Here is a 25,649-nt window from a genome sequence, read left to right on the forward strand (position 1 = left end):
GAACCGTGAATAAATTGATGTTAGATCTGTTGAAATTCATGGAATACTTTAGAATTAAATCCTACTGCAGCACCACTCGGTGTCTCACGTTATTCACTGTGCATTCTAGTACAGAAGGATCTTCGAAGAAGATTCAGACATGCATACGAAAGTAGACGCTTTTCACTTTAAAATGAGCCTAGGTAGAGTTTCGTGCGATTTATTTTCGCGAAGTTGCAGCCGTTTCAAGATGAACTATTTTTCAGTCAATATTGACGCATTAATTTTATAACCGGGTGTACATGCAGAATGTTAACTCCACGTGCGAATCTATGAAAATTCTAGCAATTGCACACACACGTGTAGTCTAACAAAGAGTACATCATCAATTTTTGATCACAACAACACGCCTGTGTTTGCAGTTCCCAATATCCACTCGGTTTTCTTGCAGCTCTGCAATCTGTTTCGTTTTTTCAATTTATTCCTCCACTCGCCGTTAAAATTCAACGTCGCTATGACTCCATGCAGTTCATTCATGGTTGTAGAGATGGATGGGAGCAGCACGCATGGTTTTCAGAGGGAGAACAGATCGAATTGATGAACTTTTCTCGACCGGGAAAAACAGATAGCGAATTATTGCCCATTTATCGCCATCGCCACTGTGTTAACACATCGATTTCACTATACTTTTCACTATACAGAAGTTAAAAAAGCTATAGGTAGACTGCGGATTTTATGCATTTACAGTGAAAATAAGTCAAATGCTTTTGCAGTAAGAACACTTATTATTTCCAATTAAAACAAGTTGCAGATTTTTATTCTGCATAAAAATCCGCAGTCCACTTACAAGTAGTGTTACATTATTGAAGCGCCCCTTAACGATTAGTAAGCAATTAAGAAGGCTCCGGCAGCAGACACGAACGCGGTTAGGCTGACAAACGCGTTGGGGTGAATCCGTATCGCAGGAATCGATCCGGGCGTTCGAATTGAACTTCCGTCGCCTGATCTTCATTACGGTTGTCTCGCGTTCCTTCGCATACTGTGTCACGGCCCTCCTGACTGGTGATTACCGATAGTTCCGCCTCGTAGTCGACACGGGTGCGCAACTCCCACGAGTATATTTTCCGCGAGGACGTTAACAAAGTTCCTTTGAGCTCACGGACAAAGGATGCCGTGACGAGGACGCCGGGTGGAGGGGAGGGGGGTTGGTGATGGTGGACCGGGACTTGTTCGTCGAACAGCTACTGTCGACGTCGAAACAACGACACTTTTCCTCGGCAAAGTGGATTAAACGAAAGTGTCAAGGCACGCTACGAATGACTCGGCGGTCGCGAAAACTGCGGAAACCCGGCAGAAATAGAACCCCGAGGAGAACGCCGAGAAGTTGTCGCGATTGTGTCCTTCTCGTTGGTCAATTCATCCCCTTCGCCACATGGTCACGTCAATTTCGAATCGGAACAATGATAACCATTTCATTCAGAATTTTCTGTGAAAGCCTTTGATTGCAAGTCTTTGAGCCTTCCGGTGTTTGTCGGAGCCGAGATTAAAGAGAGTGGGGTGCAGGTCAATATTAGAATTATCTGTGACTGTCAATCGTTGATCATTTTATAACCATTTAATTCTGGGTTTATATTAACTCTTGTACAGGGTGTATAACAAGTAATGGTCATAGGGGTGAATCTACACCTCTGGATCGGTGGACATTTGTCAAAGAAACTTGTCAGAACTCCTCGCCATATTATCGTCACCACGTCGTAAGGATTAATTTCATTTAATTATGGTCGACTCTTTAGTTTCTCCGCAGTCGGAGAACAACAGTGATGTCGTCTCTTAGCCGAGGATTACTATTCATTCCCATTTCCGTTCTCGCCGCTAGATCACGTTATTATTTCCGTGTTTTTATCGTGGCGTAATAATTCTGGACACTCGGCTCGCGCGTATAAAATCAAGAAAACGTGAAAAGTCGAGGGTGCGGAGAAAAGAGAGAGAGAGAGAGAGAGAGAGAGAGAGAGAGAGAGAGAGAGAGAGAAAAAGAGAGGAGAGTGTCGTCAGCCACCGAGTGACTCCGTGGTTTGATCAGCACCGTAAATAAGTAGTTCGCCTTCCTCGGGAACGGCGCTCCTTGAAAATTTCCCAAGAGCTGCGCGAGCTAAGCTTTCTTATTATTACGTTTCGCGTCCCCCTTGGCCGGGGATAGTCGTTCGTGAAATCCGTCCTGATGCGAACGAAAGACGCCGGAAAGGACATCCAACTGTCCCCCCTTCCCCCCACCGTCGTTCCATCCACGGTCTCGTCTTACCCATTTTTCTACCACTGATTCGGACCTCTACTCTCGCCGAGGAATTACCGCGAAACGTAGTCTCTTTCGCAGTGACGGCCGTGTGATTTACCAGAAATTTCTCCCAGGTCGGTGGCCCAAACCTCGGAAAATATTCTTAGCACCAAGCACTATGATCCTTCTCTAGTCCCTCATTTATAGTTATTGTAAATTTTGTTGACCCTACGTTAAATGGTTCACAGAACTTTATGTTACAGTAGGCGCTCTTTTAAAATTATTTAAACACTACATTTCCGACTCCCGAAAAAATGACGCTATTTAAATTTAAAAATTATTTAAAAAAAACAAATAGTACAACCATAGGCCCGGACTCGTTTTAAAGCTTGAAGCCTCTATTTTCTCAGAGCCATTTTTCATTAAAAAAATACAGTAAATTCAAACGTCTCGAAAAACTTTCAAAAATTTTTCTCGGGAGTGAAATTGGCATAGATTTGAAGATTTTTTTTTTCAAATTGATATAGTTGCCTATGAAGCAGAACAGTGGTGAAGAAAACAGATGAAATAAAGACAGAAAATGAGCAAATAAATTGCAAAAAATCGTGCTCGATACCATTTCACAATCACCATCTCTCTTGTTTCCAAACACCTGCAGAATCTGAATCGCACAACACAGAACGGACACGAAACACAGAGAATGGCAAAGCATCTGAAATATTCGAAGTCGAATGAAGAAGTCTATCGTTCAGCGTCTAAGGGATCGTCGGCAGGGTAGTAAATCGGTACAAAACACTTGAGAAAGATCGGCCGGGATAAATCAGTCCCCCGACGACTTCGAAAATCGCGGTCGCTCGTTCGCACGGTAAATATTTAAAGAGAAGCGCGGATGGAAAGAAAAGTGGCAGGGGGATGATGGGGTAGCTCTCGGCTACTACCACAGTGGGGATTGTGGGGGTTGGGGAACTAGGGGGTAGGGGGATCGATGCGGGTAAAACACGGGGCTCGCTTGACCCAGGTTCAAATCCACTCGAACGGAATTCCAAGGGGTCGTGTCGCGGTCGTAGCACACGCCATAAATCAGCCCTATCGATTTCTTTCGGCCGGTCCCACGGACACGTTTTACCTTCGCACTTACGTTGCGGAAGAGTCCTCGTCTCCAAGGACGACGAACCAATAGTGGGACAGAGGTACAGAGGGGAGTTTGTTGCAAAAAGTTTCGGTCTCCGTGACGAGTGTCGAAGATTCTCATCAAGCGCTACGCTGTACACCCTCCAGATACAGTCCGTGTTCTCTAACTTCCCCTCGAAGTGTCTGTGTACACGTCTGGGAAGTTTTTGCGTCGATGGGGTGAATTTACAATCTCAGACTTCCTTATAAATTTTTAGTTGTAGGATTCGGATGGCTCTTTAATTTATTTTTAGGTAGCACTTTTAATCTTGATTTCTAGCTTTGATTTTAACCGGTAATTGTCAATAATAATCTTTATTCATTCAGGCTGGTTAACGCTTAATTCGTCTGGTGGTTTTGCAATGCTGTTTTATATCTTTCTGTAGGTTGTAGTATTTCCTTTTTTTTATCTTTGAAATCAAGTCGTCAAATTTCTGTATCTAATATGATCAATAGATTGTAGATTGCTATGCACTTTCAACATTGTTCGAGCAAAAATTGAGTGTATGAAGTATTTATGAAATTACATACACAATGGAAGTTGAATCTCTGCTCAAGGTCCGCGTCGTCCAGTTTCACGTCCATTTCAAAGCAGCAACCGACTTTATTTACTCTTTCGCAGAATTTCGCAATCATGCGCGTCTTCAAACTCGCTAATCACGAGCCGCGCTCAGGCCGCCGCGCCGGACCGATGAAATATTAACGAAATCTCGTGAAAGTTTCATACGGCGAGGCTACAGAGAGCGGCGACACGGTTTCCCTTTAACGCGAAACGTTGTTAATTACTGGGAACAGTGTCTTCTCGCTCGCGAGGGCAGGGAGGGAGGCCGAAAACGCGGCTTGTTGCGCCCGATTCCTCAATTAATGCACGCAATTAAACTTCCGCTCTCTTAATGAGCACTTCAATAAAAGTTTATGGCGCAAATCTCATTAAGTGCGCGGCTCGTTCGTTAGATTCGGTGGCCGGTCGCTCGTGAAACACGGCCGTCTGTTCCTGGGAAGATTCGACGCCTCGAAATAGAGAGAGAGAGAGAGAGAGAGAGAGAGAGAGAGAGAGAGAGAGAGAGAGAGAGAGAGAGAGAGAGAGAGAGAGAAAGAGAGAGACGGAGAGCGCGGGGGTGAAAACTGAATTATAATCAGGCGAAATTCGCGCGATCGAACGGAACATTTTTCTCCGCGCGATATCCGCGGGGATGGGGGCTGAAAAATTAACGGACGCAGCCCCGAAACCGATAACATCGTTTTCGCCGGGGCGGAAAAGAAGGGAAATGCGCGCGCGAGCTCGCGCACGCTGCGATCCATGTTTCATGCTGTCGCGGCGTCGCGATTGAACTCATAAATTCGCCGAAAAATTCATGAGCGTCGCGAAATACCGGATTACATTGCATTTACGCCGTTGTTACGGCCGTTCCCCGGGAAATTCACTGGAAATTGCAACGAACGCCCGCGCCTTCTCTACCCGACCCGGGGACGTGTCCAAGCCCCCGGAACGTTATTACGATATCATGATCGGCGGGACGTCGGCTGGAATTTTCCGAAAAAATTTGTGGCGAGAAAATCCACTGATAATTCGCCGCCATCGGTGGACGTTGCTTGGTAAAGCCACGCGCCAGGTATGGAAGTAGATTAATCGCTAGACTACGGATCTATATGCAAAATGCGAAATCAATCATGCGGAACTGGTATCGAGCAGAAACTTCCTTCCCTTTTCAATCACTTCAAAAAGCTGAGAATATTGATACTTTTAAATTCTTTGCACTCGAATTGCACCTACCCATTTTTGACATAAATGCATAGATTCCACTGACTATTAATCACTGCATGGGGTTCTGTGCTGTACCTCTTTGTAGAAATAGAACAGACAGTTGGTGAAACGTATGAAACTGTAGAATAAAAAGTAAAGTTCCATTTTCACTGAATGCACCTATTGTTTGCACCATTTCAAAATTCTTGCAGGAGTACATTCTAAAATTTTTTAATTTCGAGTTATTTTTGTTTGGATGAGTTTTCCTAATTTTTTGTTCACGTTCCCGTGTTCCTTTTTCAACAAAGGGTATCTACCGGAAAGTATTATTTTTCACATTTAATTCAGGCCCTCAAATGTTCGAAAATTCCTAGGGGAACACACAGAAGCTAGGGGAAGGGAGTAGGGAGTCTAGGGAAGGGTATCTATATGCCCAAATTCATGAGTTATCAGACCAACGTAGAGCACAAGACGAAAATGGTAATAGGCTCTAGATACGCACGAGTGTGTGACAGAAAAATACGTTGCGTGATTGGCCTACTGCTACGCCTTGTCTGTAGTAAATAAAACCTACTGCAGATGGGAGAGAGGGACAGGGGGAAAACATTATTCCCAGCGAGATCGGCGTTCATGTTCCACCCGCGGCAAAAAGCTGCGATTTTCTTTGCCGGTAAGATACAAGGACGGAGAGACGACCATTTATCAGCCGCGCTGGCTGTTTCGAAAGCAAGGCTGATAAGGCGAGTGGCGGCACAATTTCTTTGAAATAACAAAAGAAAATATACTGTAGATTTTTTAATGTTCGACGTACACTCCTTTCAGAAGAGTTGCTTTCAAAATGAAAAATTCTTGAATAAAATTGCAAAATTATATAATCCACCGGAATGTACCGACAATAAAAAATGTCCACGTTTCCCTACGATTAACTTTTTAGATAACTGTCGAAACAATCTTCCTTGTTCCCGTTTCGTTCGACAGGCAACAAAGTTTCGGAAATAAATATTATACACCCCATCAGAATTTTACGGATAAAATCGTGAAACGGCATGATCGAGCTCACTGCACTGGAGACGTATTGGATCAGGTTTCCCCAGCGACGAGATATTAACTTTCCAGAGGAAACGACACCGGAAGATGGCTCGCACTTGGCGTCAGCCATCGAGTCACTTTCACGATCGTAAACTCCCTAAATCGGAGCGTCGAAATGTTACAATGTGTCTGGCCCGCGGTACGACGCGGTGTGCCGTGACGGATTTGCCGGGCCGAGGACTAAGAGAACGAGGTAGCTCGTAAAATCTGTTATTGGCCAATTTGCCGGGATATACTCACGTTCACGTGTATGCCGTCCACGTCGTAAACGTTGTACGGTGTTTCCCGATCGGGAACGTATCGGTAGAACTCGACTTCTTCGAGGAACCATTGTATCGTGTACAGCGACGACCCCTCGAGGTCATAATGGCAGGACAGCGTCACTGTGTCACCCGATCGCACCATTCCTGGCACGTTGATTGTCAAGTCTTTCAGTCCCGTCGCACCTGCAAAAGCAAACAACCGCACATCAGTCGGATTCATCCACCCTAGTCGTTCATACAATTACACTGTTTGTCACATTTTCTCCGATTTGGATTTTTGTGAGTTTTACTTCAAGGTGCATCGACTAGACAGCATCTCACGAAAAACTGAACGAAGTCTAGAATGTCGGAGTAAGACATTGCGTTTCGATAAAATCATAGAAGAGAGCACGAGAACCGGCTAAAGGCGGGGGCGTTAAAATGTTTCACTGGGAAAGCCTTTCGTTGGATAAATGTTCCGGAATGTTTCATCGGCGGGAACTGGCGAGCGTGGGTGGAGGGAACAGGGGGAAGCTATTGTTCGACGGTCGAATAAGTGGGATGTGTTTGCGGAGAAATTGTATTTGGTGTCTGAATCTTTCAGAAGATCGTTGGAAATCGGCATCACTCAAAGGGAAAACAGAAATCAATGTCGATTTCAAATATCGGTGGAAAATGGACGGTATTCTTCCCTCGATATATAACCAGTGGTTCCGAAAATTAAAATATCTGTGGAAACATTGTACAAATTCTTTTGGAACTCAGTGCACCGTACGGTTGAAGATTCAAGCTTCCTCTTTTCAAACTTAGTCGTCGATTTTGTAAAATAAAACAGCTAAAAATATTGATAAATCAGGTTTTACGGTCTCGTTGTAGAGGGGAAGCTTCAATCTTCAAGTCTGTGGAAGGTTTGCAAACAAAAGAAATTTTTGAATGTTTTTACAGGCGCTCAAAGTTGAACTATTTTTTGGTTGGTTAAATACTTGGTGATAGTTGGTGAAAATAGGTATTTCAAGCTGTCAAATGAGACCGCGTCTATTGCTGTAAGATTATTTTTTAGGAAGATACAACAGTTCAAATATCGACAATTTTTCGAAGATGATTTCACTTTTTGTAATTTTTGACAATTCGAAAGTAATCCAATGATTTTGATTTTTTCTGACGTTTCTGCTATTTCGAATTTAATCTGCTCTCGTCTCAAATGCATAAAATCCTTTTTTCTAGCAGTCATTCCGTGGCCTGGAGGTTCTCTGTCGGAATTATTGTTTTAACGACGAAAATAGTTCGGTCTGAGACGTTCTTTTACTACGAGGCGCAGGAAAATGAACGAAGATAAGACCCGCGCGGTAGTTTAAATGTCTACGAGGTTCTACGAGGTTCTACGAGGTTCTACGAGGTTGTGCAGGGCATTCTGGTGGAAGTAGGATGCCGGGGAACGTGTGACGAGCGAAACGTTACTTCGCTCGAATGAGACGAGTGTAAACGTGGAAGCCGGCGGGCGTCGAGATTAGACGTTTTCCAGGACCCTGGTCGTAATACCCGAGCCTCTGCTGATCCCTTTAAAGGGATACTTGGCGGTCTAAATGGACTTTGCTCGCGCGATTAGATTAGCGCCGGGGAACGGCCCGTAATTGTCGTATATTCCGGTGAAGACGCACCGGAATATCTAATTAGAACGATAAATAAACCGGCGGATCAGTCCGCCGGGACCCGCCGACAATATTTATCCGTTCATTAACACGTTATTATTATCAATGCTCCCATTATGAAACTAGGAGTCTCTTAATTATAATCGTCGATGAATCAAGCATTCCGTCTGGAGATTATTATAACATTAACAAGATAACGTTCCCAGGATCTCCAATATCACAGTAGCTTCAATTAGTTTAATTTTTAATTCTGATTTTATCAGCCTGTGGAAATTAGTAACTGGCTCGAATTAAGTTTAACGAGGGAATTAGTGTTGGCCTCGAAGAAATGAGTTAAAAAATTTCTGTAGTCCCAGGGTTAATAAAACGTTTATCTTCAGGAAAAGTGGATATATTGAATGGAACGTTGCATTCAGGTTCTTCGGGTCTATTAGGATTCAACTATTTTAAGAAATATTTAAAATTTTATGCGATTCATTTTCCAGGAAAATTGTAGTGAATTTTATGGACTCGCCTAATATTCTATCCGTTTTGCAACACGTCATAGGATCCGAGTTCAGTTAGAAGGAACGGGCTCATAGCAATCGAATTTTTCTAAGCGGGAATTTCGAATCGGAAAACCGTGTTCGAAAACAATGAAAGCCGAAAAACGATTTGCAGAAATTCTCTCATCGTACCGTGATATTTACGAAATACTCGATGCATGATTCCCGTTTCGTGATTCATTATTTCATTCGCGCCCGGGCGTGTTTCGCACTATCGCCGGCAGAGGCATAAAAAAAATCTGATATCGGCAATCACTGAAGCCGGGTGGCAGCGCTGTTATTTACTTTCCCGGCTCCAATTGGTAATATAACTCTCACAGGCGAACGGTGATCTAGGAAACAGGTATAGCTGGCAGCTATGAAAACTTCCGAGTAGTCACGACCGTGTGGTCGTGAACCGCGTAGTCGTGACCGTATAAAAATGGTAACATCGATAGTTACCATGCTCGCGTACGGAACGGGTACTTCGACGGATTCTAGAAAAAACAAGGGGAACGTGCTCGATCAGACAGGCCGTTTCAATATGCGTAATTAAATTACACTGTCTCCATTCTGCGCGGAACTGGTCGTGAATACTGATCGCTTTATTGGCCAGCGTCTGTTCAATCAGTATCAATATTGCCGTTATGTTATTGGTTTATTATGCTGTTCATAAACTTATGCGAGTCGCACTGCGGTAGGTATAATTGCGCGACCCTGATTTCATGCTGAAATGAAAATTCACCGCTTTCTTAATTTATGTGTGGAGTGCGTTTATGTGTAGAAATATTGACCGACGATGTAAATATACTTATAACTGCGAATCTTTATGCAAAATAAAAATCGGCTTAACTTCAGCTTGGCAACCCAGAAATTTTTAACTTTCTACGACATAATCCTGCACATCTTGACAAGAAAATGCCGAAAATCGAAGTTTTAAAGAGAGGAATTCATTGGTTCAAAAGTTATGTAGTAAATTAATACAATTATGTAGTAAAGTGTTAAACATTGTTGGGTGGCCAAGGTGAAATTTAAGGTGAAATATTATCCTATTTTTACCACAAGTGCATAGAATCCGCAATCTACAAGAAAATCTGAAAGAATTTTTCCTCCCATTCCAACCCCTGTAAGACAATTCACAAAAACGAAGGTTAGCATAAAGACTTACTAGCAATTAAGAACTGCAATCGCTGTACCAGTGAAGTTCAACCATAAAAGACACCTTCGGAACCTGCTAGATTAAAAGATGGCACGCGATAGCGACGCGGCATCGAAGGGGATGAAACCATAATTGGGTCAAGAGAAAGGGCTTTTGAAAAACAGAACTGGGTCGAAAAAGCACGGCAAAGAACACCACTGCCAGGATTACTCTGGCATTGATTCTCGGAGGCATCGGCCATTTCTGCGCGAGGCATTTAATCTTTCAGAAACGTTTTCCGCCTCGGAGATCTTTTTCCCACAAAAGTTCTGGCCGCTTTTATTAAATCGTGGAAAAGCGAAGTTTCTCTCGGAGATCGGATGAATTCATTCTCGAACGAGCTACCCGGTGGGGAGGGGTAGCACCAGAAGGGGGAAACAGGGGAAGAAGATCGATTACCGGTAGCATTCGGGTCGACTTCTCGGCAAGGGAACAATAATTAGCGCGAAGGTATCGGTAGCAGAAGCGCTTGTCAATCGGAAAACGTTTTTACCCAGCGATTCCGAATCGTTCCATCGTCAGTCACTTACGTCCCCTTTCGCTTTCGGAACAGACGGATGGTTTTGTCGGTCGGGTACCTGTCCACGGGGCCGGTCGCCGTTTCTCCATCGATCTTTTGGACCAATACACCCACACCCCCGCCCTCAAAACGAACGAAAGAGAACATCTGTGCCCTTTCCCCGGTTTTCTTCCGTGTCGTCTACCCTCCAAGAAAATAAAGAACTCCCTCCGAACAACGACCCCTGTTCAACAATCCTCTCCGCTTCAATCTTTTTCCAAACATAGTACTGTTTCTAGCTGGGTCCATACAAAACCCGGTTTTCCAATTTTTACGAAATATATTGTATCCAGGAATTACTTGTTTAATTGTTAAATATTTCAATTATTCCATTTTTTATCGTCCATATTCCACTATACAGTTATTTTACTTGTTCCACTTGTCTGGTCACAGACCAACCTTGTTCTACTTGTCTAACCATAGAGGACAAACCACCATAACGTTGCAATGACTATTCCTCTTCTTCCAATATTTTTGCAAACATAATCTCGAGGTTGACATAAATAGAATGTATTTCTTTCGAAGGAGAATTGTCTGATGACTTTTCACATTTTATCAATTTCTTAATTATCAGGTTTTTCAGATAAATTTCTTTAGTAATTTATACACTGACAAGGTATGCTATTAACTGTGGTTTATCCAGATTTTTGCGCAATGCTCAAAAATTACTCCTTCAAGCGAACAATTGCACACTCTCCGAACGTTCATGCGATTGTTTGCGGCGTGTTCGCCTCGTTCCCATCGCAAACGAACTTTCTTTATCCCGGAAGACTTCCGATGCGTTTACTCGGCGCTGCAATGAACAAACTGCGAGTGCATTAGCGGTAATTGGCGTCGAACCGAAAACCAGGCCTCGCCCGTCGCAGCATTGCCCGGAGGAAAATTTGACGCGCCGCACGGTGAGCTATTTCCATAAAATGGGTATAATTAAACCAAAAATTTTCCTTAAATAAGCAGCAGATAGTCGACAGATAAGTGAATATTTTCTTACCGATTGATAATGGATTTGCTAAATAAAACAAAATTTATTGTGGCTAGACTATTTATTTGTAAGCTCGTTCCAACCCTTGTTAACTGGGAACCCAGATACCCACCTTTAATTTTTTTTTGTTTGATTAATTGCAGAATTGTTGTAGATCTTTAAGCTGGATTGAAGCTGTTAATTTTCAAGTTTGTTTCAGATTTCGAAGAGCGAAGAAGGGGTTGGGATAATCTGATTCCGGTTATTAGTTCTGCCGGTATAATGGCGCCAGGAAAGGATAAACAGAAGAAGGGGATGTTTTTCCGTTTAAAGTAAAGTTGTATTTAGTCTGGATCCGGTGTTAGACGTGCAAGCCCTGTCTACACCGCAGCCGGTACCACTCGCGGATAAGTAATCCGGATTATCGCGTCTATAAGATGGCGGCCGGATCCGTGGATCAACGATACCGGAGCGGTTCAGCTATTCGAGGCATCCGATCGATCGAGGCTGCGCTACGGAAATCACGTATAAATTAGACCGCAATTTCGGAATGCACACAGGCTCCGTGGAATCTCGCATCCCTGCGTGTTTGTTCAATCGACGAGTCAATTAACGATTCCGAGCTCCGGTCGGTGATACTCTTCTTTTCTCTGGATCATATAATTTACCAAAATTTTACGTCGCTTTTTCCCCCCTGTTCCTGCCATCGTCGTCCCGCGTTTTCTGAACCGATTTTAATGAACCCTGAGACTGTCTGCGCAAACATATTTAATCGAACGTGAACGAGCAAGAATCTTTCGATTAGAGAGAGTTTCTTCGGCGTTACTAGGTATTGATCTGTATCTTGCCACGGCGGTTTTAACAAGCACATGGACGGGAGAATGTATTCCACCCCGTTAAGAAAACGATGAATTATTCAGCGGCGGAACCGGTATTTTCCAGTAATTGACACGTTCGCGGCGGTGTTTCGATTAATGAGCCCCTTCGATGGCTCTGCTGACGAATTCCCTGTCTCCAATTATTTCTTTTCAATTACTGTGTCGATAGCGATCATACCATTTACATCTACTTTGTTATGTGTCCAGATAATGTAGGACACAAAGGGTGCTCCAGATGTCCCTTTACATGACTCCGAATTGAAGAGCAATCTTTTCTAGATTTTTCTCTAGACTCTCCTGTAATTTCTCTTAGACTAGAGTGACCCACATATTTGTTTACAAAACGCCAGTGCATTTCTTCCTCCACTTAGAATGCTATAAGAGTATCGAATCAGAGGGTATCAGAGAGAGATGAATTAGTGTCAGTCAACAAATTTTACCATTAATTGTTACTTGAATAATATATGGACAAATCACTGTCACACTTCCAAGTAGAGCACAGTCCAATTCAGCACACTCTTCTCTAAATGTTCCCAATTTTTCTGAAAACTGAGAGCTGTTCTAAATATTATTCTCGAGATTGAGGTACTGTTTATTCACAGTAGGATTTACCAAAGTGAGGTCACTGATAAAATTTATATGATCGCACAAACCGCTCGAGCTGTCACTCGTCACCGCCGACTACTCTAAATAAGAAATTCAAGCCGACGGGGCAATAATTTTCCGAAGTGGAGTTTCCGTGGCGCAACGTGGCGTGGACAATATTGTTTGCCAGTCGTATCCATTCGGTTTCAACGGGATATCCAGCGGGACCGTTTCTGCCGAATAAGTCTATATCAAGCGGGCGGACGACTCGCTGCTGTTTAAGCACTCCTCGAGAAACACCGGCGCCCGTAAAAATACACAGGCCCTGGTCCGGTTCGCATACAGTGTGCCGGTCCCGGTACTGCTTGTTTCTCTTCAAGATCAATATTTAACATGCAGCTTGTTAAAACTTCCGTTCGTGGGACCGGGGCCATCCAGCGAGAACGAAGAGATGATCGGATCTGGAAACGGCCAGTGCTTGTCCGACCCTGTCCACTTGGCATAAGTTCTCCAGTTGTCCAATTTTTAATTCAAGATTTTGTCGTTTGCTATTTTTAAGCCTGATTTAATTTCTTCGCTCGTTGTACATACAAGATTTCTGTGTATATACGAATGTATAAAATTTCACATTCCAGTCAGAATTAGTCAAATACGCATAGCTGATATGTTTTGGACTGTCGCGTGTCTGACCAAAACCGATGTTTTCTACTTTCAAGTAGCTTTCCCTAGAACACGACATCGAAACTTACCGGATTAAACTTTATCATGGTAAGAACATGGACAGAATTATGTTCGGAGAAGAAGAGTAACGTTGGTTCATGAGCAGACGAGTAGAACAGAACAATATATTGTCCGACAAGTAGAATGGAGACCGTACATTGTCAGACAAATGGGATGAGATCTCATTGTGGCTAGACAAGTACAATACAGGTGCGACGTAGTCGAGTAAGTGGTAGAGAGACATTCTATGACCAAGTTAGTAGGGGCGATCCATAGTCAGACAATTTTAACAGAAGTAACTAAAATTCGCACAAATAGAACGGGGATTCGAATGATCCAGTATCTGCAAAATCCGGATGATTAAAAATCAAACTATTTAAATAAAAATTAATCAAATAATTAAAAACAATTAAAATGTGCAATTGCATTCAACGATACGATCCTAATGATAGAACAAAAATGAAACTCCTGTAGTTACATTCTGAAACACTGTCTACCGCAAGTAGAAACGGTCTCCAACACGCAGACCATTAAATTCTATGTGCAGTTTCAGCTTTTCCCGAAACCTGAAACTAGGTACATTAAATCAAGATCAAAATGGAGATCGATACAACCAACAAAGAGTGTCGGGAAAGCACGGACAGATGGAAACACCGTTTTCCGCATTGGAGCCGATCCCGCGGGAATCAAAACAATTTTCACGTACTCCCAGTAAATAGCAGCGATCATCGTTTCGATCTCTAGCCATTGAATCCGTAAATCAGCGATATTGCATCGTGGACCGGTCCGCCCGGAAACCAATATCGGGGACACTTACGATTTATCCATATTCATTAGTCGGCCACACTAACGCCGCCTACCAATCAGCTCTGATAATTATCCACGTAATTAGGCCGGGTACCCGGGCTCAAACATACCCGCACGGTGGTCCGCGCAACCCGATCCCCCTCGCCCCTCTGTCCTGTATTTCACCTGGGAAACCGGGGAAATTGGAACGATTCAATCCCCGATTCCCGATTACTACTTTTTTCGCGTTGCGTGTGTGCAACGATGCTCATTGCCTACAGCTTCCCCCCACCCCTGATCTCCCGCCGTGTTCAACTCTAATTAAATACCACGCTCTGTATGGGTTCGTGTTTCCCCGTCTTTCCGCGGAATCCGTTGCCTCTGGCCGATCGATGGGGAACCGATTTTTGAAGGTACACGAGAACCGCATCGACGCGTCGCGTCGCCGTCCGAAAAAGCACGGGTGGAAAGTGGAAACTGACCGCGAAAACCGAAAACGGTTCGGTTCGCCGAGCCCTCGGCATTTTCGGGGCCGGCAGCTTTCCAGCCCGCGGCCGCCGCGATAATCGCTCGAAAATCGAAATTCCACGGTCAGATTGGCTGTACCTGTTTGCCGATTAGTCCGCAGAGAAGCCAGAACCTTTTAAAGTTTCGTTAACCGCGTTTCGACGCCATTTTAACGGCGCCCGGAATTTGCGGTTTGATTTTTTCCCGTGGATTCCAGATCGACGCTTATTCGCCTTCTCTCTGTCGCGTTACAGCCGTTTTGCAAATCGAGACAAAAAAAAAGTACCACGGGATTACGACGAACGTTACGATGTTCCTCGCAGGGGCGAAAGGACCGTTTCGATACTTTTCTATTCGATTCGTAATGTCGCGCCGGTGCAATTCCGCGTTGTTTATTCAACGGGCGATGCACCCGCGCGAAAGCTTCGCAAGCGATCAGAATAACGGCCAATCGAGCCGGTTATCGTGCAATCCGGCACGATTGCACGGTTGTTTTTCTTACTCGGATACACGGCAGAACCGTCCGCCCCGGAAAAACAGCAAAAAAAAACCGCGGAATCTTTGTTATTTAATTCGCGCACGCGGAACCGCGAGATTATTATTCCGTGCGGCTCCTGCTGGATGTTTCTTGGTGCTCGCGGAGTTTGTTCAACCCTCCCCTGATTCTCCGTGCAGTTGATTTAAGGAATAAATTAAATAATTTCGTTTGGAGATCGTCTCTGAACTGGTTGGAGAACAGTTTGCACGTTTATCAATTTTTAACAGAAACTGAATACGGTGTTTTCAATAATCGTCCAGAAACGGTTTATTTGTTATTCCAACCATTTGTAACTGATTCAATTGAATTCTTCGTAACCGTTCTGGACTGTGTACTTGTTGTGTTCATATGTTATATAAACACACAGGCGCGTGTTACAGTGTGCAAAAATTGTTTGTACGGAATTTATATATTACCTCGAGATATAAACAATTGCCATTATAGTCTATCGATTTTATTTTTCAATAACTTGCTGTATGTGTTCGTAAATGATGGACAATGAATTGGTAGATTAGGACAACACGTGCATCGTTACAATGCGTGCACGGAAATGGAAATTATTTTTAGCTCGATTTATTATTACATTGTAAAGTATCTCATCCGTAGATGGCTGGTTTTATGCAAAATGTTAGGTCAAGTCATAAATAATTTCCAAAGTTTCATAATCCAGTGCCAAAGGCATAGAATACAGTTGCTTTATATTGGGTACTCGTAGCGTCTGACCAATACTGGTTTCTTCTACTTACAAGTAGCTTCTCACAAATTTATGGTCAAACAAGAAGGGTCACGATCAAGTAGTTTGAACATGGACGAGTCTATAAAATGATAAATGGTTCACCACGTCAATTCCACCACGCAGAAGCTGAATAGAAAATCCTTTGCTTTTTGGGCAATTTTTACAAATAAAATTAACGATTAAAGCGAACTCGATACAATTCTACTTTTGGAATCATCGAACGCAATTCCGTGATTCGGCGTGGATACGTGGCGAACGTAAGGCTGATTGGCAAAGTTGTAGCGGAATTTTGGAAAGCGTTGAGCGTGATTTATCGCCGGCTGTTCAGAAACTCAAAGGATTTATCGTAGCAGGTTTAATACGATCGCGGGTAGCTGCTGATTCGCCGAACGTAATGTATTCCAACACGGTTCTCCCGTGGACACGCAGCTTCATTTATTCAACCTAGAAACGCGGCAAGCCTCGCCTCGGCCTCGTCGACGTGTAGTCCAATTAGAACTCAAACGTTTCTGAATTTACGAACGGTTCGCTCCGAAGTTACCCGCTCATCCTCCTCTTCGTCCTCTTCGTCCACGGAGCTGGCGCGCGCTGCCTCGATTTATCCTCTGTAATATTTGCGAAATACAACGCGCGCGTTGTCCGCGCGTTGATTAATTCGACCGGGTTCCCGGGCGAACCTCTTTTTTTTGCGAAGTGCTCGCGCGCAATTAACGGCGTTACTTCAATTTTAAAATCTCGCACGACGCACCTGCGCTGCGCAAGCCTCGTTCGCACGAGATTTTCATTTTTCGTTTTTCTCGCGGAAAATTCGTTCCACGATCATATTACATTCCCGCCGTGAAATTAGTTCTTGCACTTACGATTCTCCTAAGTGCTGTTTATTCGAGTTCTACGAACTCGTTTTAATCCGTAATTAAATCCACCGGTCCAGCGTGGACAGCATTCTTTCTGGAGATACTCGTTTCTGCACCGGGATAACATTTTTGCGGCAGAATTAGTTTTCGCACTTCTAACTGTTGGCTAGCCACTTGTTTATTCAAGTTGGATTAATTAATTTTAATTCGAGGGTAATTAAATTCGTAGCGCTCTCTAGTTTACGTGGGCAGAGTTCTACTTTTTTTTTACCAGGGAAATTTGTTTGTGCCGCGTGATGCAATTTTTCTTGCAGAATTTCGTATTTTAACTCTTGAGGGACAATTTGTTTATTTGGATGCAGTCGTTTTAATTCGGCCGTGATAAAATTGACTGTGGTCAAATTCGTTTCTACAAGTACTACTTAGTTACTTCAATTGTGTAAATTCGGTTTAATTTGATGGTAATTAGATAGTTCTCAGGTTGCGGCGAACTGGGACTGTAAGGGTGGAATGTGGACACATAAACCACTTAATTTCTCGATTAATTAAGCTACGACGCTACAGCAATCTTCACTTAAACGTGTACGACACAAGCACCGGAAAATTCCATTTTATACTCCTTTCATTGAAATTAATTTCCTCTGCGCTACAATTAATCAAAGTATCAAAGCACGATTGTATACTTTCACTGTTTCATGAAACAATGCAATCTTCGCGAATTTTTGAAACAAAAACCAATAGACGTACAAATTTTCAATTTTACAGACACTTGAACCGCTCTTCAAAGAACATGTGAAATTTTATTGCATGCAAAAATAACAATCCCGTCCAAAGTTATGGCAGTCATACAAGTTCACTGAGCACTCGTAAAATTCTTGATCCAGGGATGCGACGATTAAAATTTCGCCGTCAGCAGATGATTCCGACGATCCCAGCGATTATGGGGATTGCGGGGTGTGTGGGTTGCGTGGTGTACCGTGAAGCCCATGGAAAATCATGATCCCACAACAGTAAGAACCCGAGGCTGACGAGCACATTACCCGGCGCAGTCGCGCGTAATCAAACAAATCGCGCCGCGGGGACGCGTCCCCGAAAACGAGCGTGCCGGCCTAAACGCGATATAATTACGTTCGGTCGCGATATCCATTTCGAGTCGGCCGATCATTAGCACATAATCACCGGGCATTAGTTCAACCGCGTGGCTGCATAAGCGAGTTTTATCGGCTGCAACGTTCGGGGACCGGGCGGACAATCGCGATCGCGAACGCAGCCGCCCGCCCACGCGCTCTCCGCTGAAAGATTAAACAACCGCAGGCCTGATCTTGATTAAGCCAACCTGTGCTGCGGTTCAATTAAATATTCGAAATTCATCAGACTTTATCCGGCCAACGAACTACAGATAAAACAGTGAATTATCGCGGCGGAGGAGAGCTTTGCTCGGGTTCGTGAAATTAACCGGAGAAGACAAACTCATTTTTCCCCTCCGTCAGAAACGATAGTGATCTTGACAGTGTGTGTTAACCCGTTGGCGTATAATACCGAGTCTGACACGTGGTGAAGATTTCACATAAATTCTACCTAACATGAATGTTATATCCAGACCCCGGTTTTTTTATGAAAAAAAATAAAAATTTTCTCCATTTCAAGGAACAGAAATCAAGTAGATATTTATTTTCTTAATAAGTTTAATCAGTTGAAAAGTAATGCGATACTTCAATTCTTTCGATGTTTTTAGCGTTTTGTGTTTCTGCTATTCATTTTCGTTATAAATGCATAAAATCTAAAAATTATTCAAGACAAAGATGATTAATGGAAATTTGCGAATTTTGTTAGAGGAACAACCTTGAATATTTAAATAAATTGTCTAGAGATTTGTAGTCCTGGAAAGGATTTATTTTTGTGAACGTTTGAAACATCGATTTCTGTTTTGTATGATATTTTGGGTGATTTTGATTGTGTTTGGATTTAACGGTTCAATTAATACTGATGGAATGACCAACGCTTGTTACTCGGACAGGATTGAATTCAATAATTGAATAAAAAGTTATGAATTGATTGCGAAAATGGAGGAAGATATTATTGGATGTAGCCCGATAAAACGGTGAATAAAGCATGAAACAGATAGTATTAATAACAATAATATTGCAAACATTAACCTATCGTCGAACAGGCAAATTAACCTAGAACATTAAACAATAATAACAATAACTGTAATGTGTTACTAGCTTATTGAATATAAAAATTAATCTGGATGATTAAACAGGACTCAACAAGGAATTGCAATTGTCTGCGCGTTTTGTATGGGATTGCATAGCGCGGCTGGTTCTATGTCTATATTTGCTGAAATCAGAGAATGGGGCACGATAACGGGTACCATGGGTTGTAGATTGCGAATTTACCAGGCTGAAACCGATCCTGTACCGACGATTATCGCACGGTATCGCTGTAACGCGCCCGAAGGACCCCCCTGATCGGCGTTCAAGCAGAAATTTGTAGCTTGAACTAAGCCTCGAGACGGAATTCGGTCCAAAACTGTCGCAGGTGTTTGGGATTACTGTGTAAAGTTCGCGTTTAAGCTCGCGACGCGATTTACCTTCGTGCGATCCGCCCGAGACGGTGCCTGCCCCGTTTTGTCATTCTTAGTTCCATCGAAATTGATTAGGCATCCCCTGCGACGCACCCTGTGAGCCTACGATCATTCCACTGGAAACAGTAATTTAAACATTCCTCTCGCGAAACACTTACTCGCCTATAATTTGGAGAATTCGTTTAGAATTCACTGCATTTCATTCGCAATTGTTACAAGTGTATTTTAATTTTAGTAGGGCTACTATTTTTTTGTGATCGCGTCGACCGCGCCGAAGACAGAATACCGTCAATTAAACCACTAAATACAGTTCAAATTATATCGTGTTTAGTGTCATTTTAATAAGAAAAATGCCACAAATAAGTTGGTGAACGTGCCATAAAAAAATAATGAAAAATAAAGAAGTTTTGTAATTGGATTGGCAGTGGTTCACATCGATATGTCCGACCCGGTATCGGATCACGCGTCATGTTTACATTGCTCTTCGATCGAGGCAGCTCGAGCTTCCTGGCTCCTCGCGGGGTATGCCCCCCAGTGGAGGGGATAGGCGAACTTAGATCTTGTAGCTCCGTACGGCTTAGATCAAGACGTTACTGTAGTTCTGGATGACGTCATTTACGGAATTATTGCTGCGTATTTCTATCAATTTTTAAAGTGAGATGTAACCCTTGTGCATCGTTAGCAGATATATTTATGTGAATGTATAAAGTCCAAAGAGAACGTAATTCATATTTCTATTTAGTACTTGCCATAAAGAATTGTTGTTATTGCTAGTCAGCTAAGTACGCTTCCTTGTTTTTAAAATGATGCATAAACATAGGAACATGCTTGAAAGAGTTTGTTTACGAGCATAATTGTCGGCTTATAAATACACAACAGTGTAGAAACATCCAGTCAACATAGAACAGTTTCCACGGCAAAACTGACTTTGCCTGTTAAAAATACATGCGCGAGTACAACCAACGCAACGGAGCAAATAATATAATATAGAGACTCTACCGGAGGACGAATTCTATTCAAACAAGCCTGGTCTAATTATATTAATTTCCAGGAGGCCACTGCGAGTATGCAAGGCAAATGAATTTGAAGATTGAAAAGTCGCGCAGCAGCTGGGGGTCGGGTTCGTGGATCGCAGAATCTCGCAGGGAAGTTTTTATTCTGCGAGTGGCGAGCGCTTCCGTTTCTCCCGGACGTGCCGGTTAATAAAATTTCTTTGGAGGAACGTCGGTGAAGGCTCCCGCTCCCTCATCGAGTTAGAAAAGGAAAGAATTGACAAAACTCGTTGGCCCGAGCCGCGGGAAGGCGAGAGCCGAGACGAGAGGCAAGCACAGAAGAGAGAGTGAGAGAGAGACTGAGAGAGGGGGAGAGAGAGGAGAGAGGAGAGTGAAGACTTTCTTCGCGGGGAAAATTTGATTTAATCTGAAAAGTATTCGATTCTTCCGGCGGACGTGGCACGCGCCCGGACTCGGCTACGGGCCGCCTTTAACAAGCGGATTCTTCTTTTCTGTCATTCAGAAGGAATTCGGTGTCCGGCACGGCGCGATATCCCGGTTCGAAAGTTTCCCGATGCGAGAGACAAACGAAGCGCGAGGGAACCGTCGTCGTTCCTCGGAAAAGAAAAAAATCATTCCTTGTCCACCCCTTTGGGGAAGAGTTATTGCCGTGAACGGAATGCTCTAAAATTCATTAAACTCGTACGTTGCCGGGACGCCACGCGAATGAAAATGCCTCCCTTTGACGGGGGCCCTTACGGACTCGCGGAACGGCTCATCTGAAAGTCATTCGATTCCTTTGAGCGGATTTCCGGTCTTCCGCTGCGCGGGAATATTAAATCGACGCGGCCAATTTAGCCAGGCGACCGAACCGAGGATCCATTCCGTTTCTCCCTGCAATATCTTCGCCCCATTTTGTCCACGTTTACCAAAACTTACGCCAGAAATTTCGGCAACAAAAACCGAACAGAAAACGTGCTACGAATTTTTCCCCTAAAACCGTAACTCTTTAGCCGAAACGAAACGAAAAAATTTTGCGACAGGAACTGCACAGGAAACGTGTTATAAACATTTCGTGTAACACCTACCCCGTCCGAGATAATCGACAGCAAATATGACGCGAACGCGGGCAGATGTTTGACACGCGCCACGCAACGTTTTCCCCGATTTCCACGAAAACGACGCGGTGCGGCGGAAAATGTTGTAGCACACATCCGCCGTATTTTTTCACGGCGGGAATCGCCCACATCGGTTTATTTTCCGATACGCGGTACGATCTCCCGGGCGTTATTCGTTTTATCGCAACGCGTAAAAACGCCGTAAAATCCTCGCGCGTGCGTGAGCTCCGTGGCGAGCTGGACGCCTCGAAATCGCGCGGCGATCTTAATTCTTTGATGGCGGGGGGATCCGCAAAGGACGTTTCGGCTGCCTTCGATTGTCTTACTCGGCGGATACGGCGCGGAAAATAATCGCCGCTTTTACGACGGGGGATCCGCGAGGACGAATCTCTTTTACTTCCTCGACGAGCGGCCGCCATTGTCCGCTTAAAATGCTATTCCCCGCGCCCCGGGCTGATTTATTCCGGGAGCCTGCGGGCGTAAAAACGAAATAAAAACCGCGACACGGTTTCCGCGTAATGGTTTATGACGGAATCGTTTCGCCGCGATTAGGTCGCATCGCACTGAACGCTGCTGATCCTTCTCCGTGCTAACCCTCGGAAGGGCCTCGGGATTACTTACTGGATGGTCCTGGGATAATGTTTTATCCTTTCTTGTATCGCGCTTTCAATCAGCTAATTAGGTTCCGCTCGTGATGTCCGGTTTTAGGGAAATTTAAATAGCGACGTTGAACGAAGACAGCTGGTGAATTTTTTTTTACTGGGGAACGTGTCATGCTTAATTCGACTCATTCTCCAGAGATTTTTAATAAATTGTTCGTTCTGCTTTTCTGTAAGCTAAGATATATCCACAGGATTTACAGACTTAAAATATATGCCCTTAACAGCCAGGTTTGAGTTAATCGATTTGTCAAACGAACGGCTCAATTATCGTCGAACTAATTTATCGCCGGCCCGGCTGTTCAATTTACGCGTTATAGAATCGAGAGATCGAATTTAATTACATCCGGACGGTTTTGAGTGCGTGAAAGAACTAACAACGGTTGCCACCACTGCAGTTGCGAACGTTGCAGCCGCGTTCAACGGGCTATTAACGCAGCCGAAATGCGAGAACCTTGGAGGTTTTCAGGTTCTTCCTACGGTGCCATTAAGTCGTTCCGTGTACTCCGGGTACATTGTCGCGGTATCTCAAGCCGCCTCTATCATTTCTTATCGCGACTGGCCACATTTCCCAAGATACGGCGAAAATAATCGTGGCCCTCGCGATATTCTTGCGGCGATGTCTCTCTCTCTTTTTTTCTCCTTGGACCTGACCATTATTCTCCGGAATTCCTAGCGTAAAGCTCGGTTCACTCCTGACGAAAACTGGCTAGGTCGAGAACAGCCCACGAGAACTCTGTGCGCTACGAAAATTATTCGTGCGGTGAAATTTTTAATTATTTTCTGGACATTTCTTTTCAGGAATTTCATTTTCATTGAACTTCGCCCAGGGGTGTAATAAAAATGCCCGAACAAGTTACAGCTTTTGCGAGCAACTGTTTTTTATCTCAGGCGTATAAATCTACGTACATAAAAGTGTCCAGAAAAGAAGAATTTAGTTCGGTTTTATCATATTTGATGGAAACGTAGAAAATTTCTTAAGAGAAACATAAAAATGGATACCTAGTTAGACAAACGAGGGTGGAATTAATTTTACAATGGACTTAATCATTCCTCGTTCCGTTGTTGTAACCAACTGTGTACTGGGAAAACACGCATTTTCCCAACGAATGCAATGAGCCGATGGACTCCGTATGCACGGAGCTTAACCAGCACTTATCTCGGTTACAGCGAAATAAAAAAAAAAAACAAAGAAAATCCTCGTAGAACAGCGTCGGCGAATTCTTTCTCTGAGATAAATGCGCGTTTACAACGGTCCCGCGTTTAAATACACCGTGGAGAAGTATACGATCGCAGTGTTGCCGGCGTTCCCGAGTCCCGTTCTCCTCGGGTTTCAGACAGATAATCTTTCCACGGGAATTTCACAGCGGCGAAGTACGATATCGCCTTAAGTTTGCCTTAATTACGCGTTTCTAATTACTCGCACGACTGTGAGCCGGTGTGTGTATCCGTGCGAGCGCGCTCGTCCCGTTCCAAACGGGAGATCCGCATTTACTCGCATTTACCGTAACTTCGTTCAACGGTGTTCCCAAGCCCCGGTGTTAAATCACTAATAGTTAATATTGACAATGCACTTCCCAGACAACAGCTACACCTCGCAGCTTTTGCGTGAACAATTGCGCAAGCATCGTTTAATCGCATCGATCGCGCGCAAACGTTTCTTTTCGGAGCAATTGGTTGACTTGGGCTGGGAAGGGGAATTTGTTGTTGTAAATGTGGAACCTTCAATCCTTGTCGATTCTGGTCACGCTCGATCGATACTTATAATTCGACTAAATAAAAAAAATTCTTTGCATCGTTTCCAACGAATAGGAGCCAAACAGAAATTTCTTTATTCCATTAATAACTTTGACAAGCTGATGTTCCAGGAGAATTGAATTAAAAGTAAGAATCCACATAAAAATGAATTGCTCGCATAAAATAGAGATAATACTCAAAGAGCAATTTTTGCATCGTGAAAAATTGAACATTACGTCCAAGATGGAGGCCTAATCGACCCCTCTGGATATCGTTCTTCGTCCCTTTTCCTCCCCCGTCGGCTTATTTACCGAGCCACCCCGTAGACGCGAGGCTTTCCTCTTAACCTGATTAAACGACGTTTATTGTCGCAGCGAATGAGACTTTAGGGGTGCTGGGGTAGGGGTGGCAGACGCTCTGTATCGGAAGAGAAACAAGGGAAGCGTCTAGGAAGAGGGGGGGTTGTAAATGGAGCCTTGTGGATGGGGGATGAAATGGAGAATCGCGAGGAGGGTGGTTCGGCCGACACGGAGACGAGACATAGGTAGTTATAAGAGAGCCCAGGGGGATGGAAAGAGATGGCTAGTCGATGAAAGTTTGCTTGTGGGACACGGAGGGTGTCGGGGGTGGGGAGGGGTGTCTGGAAAGCCTCCGACGAAGATTCTCGATGAAAACTGTCAGCAGAATGGTTCTGTTGACTTAGCGGCCGCAGGCATCGCCGCTCGATGCACCGTTAATCTTGTTCCGTCGGAGATCGTCCGATGGAATCGTTGCCACCGTTTGATTTATCGTCCCGTGGATACGCACACCCTCGTGCCACGGCCGTGCTTTCTTATTTGCTCGCGACGAGATGGCTGGGAAATTTATTTATGGATGGGAGAGACCGTGACGCGCCGTCTGGGATCGTTTGAAGCTCGATGATACCGAAGCTGAAACGTTCGAGGGTGGTTTTTAGCGACCTAACGAGCCGCTGGATCGAAGCTCATCGATCGGAGATACGTCGATTAGCTGTGATTGAGTCCCGGAAGAAGGTCCCTGGTTTTTGTGCCGGTTGCAGACTTAATTTTCCGAGGGGAACTTCATGTAGTCTATCGAAAAAATTGATACTCGTCTTTTGCATACACTGATGTCCGAACTCTGTGAAAATGTTCTTTTGAGGACGTTTAATGAAAGTGAAAAACTAAGATGGATTTGGCCAATTTATATAATTACATCGACATATTATTTTGAATATTTTCAATTTAAAACTGGGGCTCATAAAATGTTGCACAGAGTCTAAAAAGATTGAAGACCTTTAAAGTGGAATAGTGGCCTATTACAATATTTATAAACGAATTTGTAAAAATCTATATTTGATAACGATACACTGTATCATCATTGTGAGATGATGTATAGGATTGTATGGGCCTAGTGCATCGATTAGGATGAACACTTTCCTCTTTCGCGAATCTGTGTCTGTTTCTGCTGGTCTGGCTTTTGAGTCGCTACGTTTTAGTGCGAAGATTGTTATTGAAAACCTGAAACGACAGGGGTTTGTCCGTGCAGAGAGATCTGCAAATCGAATT

The 25,649-nt window shown here is 43.8% G+C and overlaps 1 protein-coding gene across 1 annotated transcript in view; it reads right to left on the reverse strand.

The window, feature by feature from the left end:
* The window catches only part of LOC143357729 (uncharacterized), a 151,889-nt gene that overhangs the window by 42,215 nt on the left and 84,025 nt on the right, over positions 1–25,649 (reverse strand). Inside the window, exon 2 of the mRNA XM_076794295.1 lies at positions 6,495–6,700. Within this exon, the coding sequence (XP_076650410.1) occupies positions 6,495–6,700 (206 nt within the window). The remainder of the gene's footprint in view (positions 1–6,494; positions 6,701–25,649) is intronic.

Source organism: Halictus rubicundus, chromosome 10 (assembly GCF_050948215.1).
Source record: "Halictus rubicundus isolate RS-2024b chromosome 10, iyHalRubi1_principal, whole genome shotgun sequence".
NCBI classification, from domain to species: domain Eukaryota; kingdom Metazoa; phylum Arthropoda; class Insecta; order Hymenoptera; family Halictidae; genus Halictus; species Halictus rubicundus.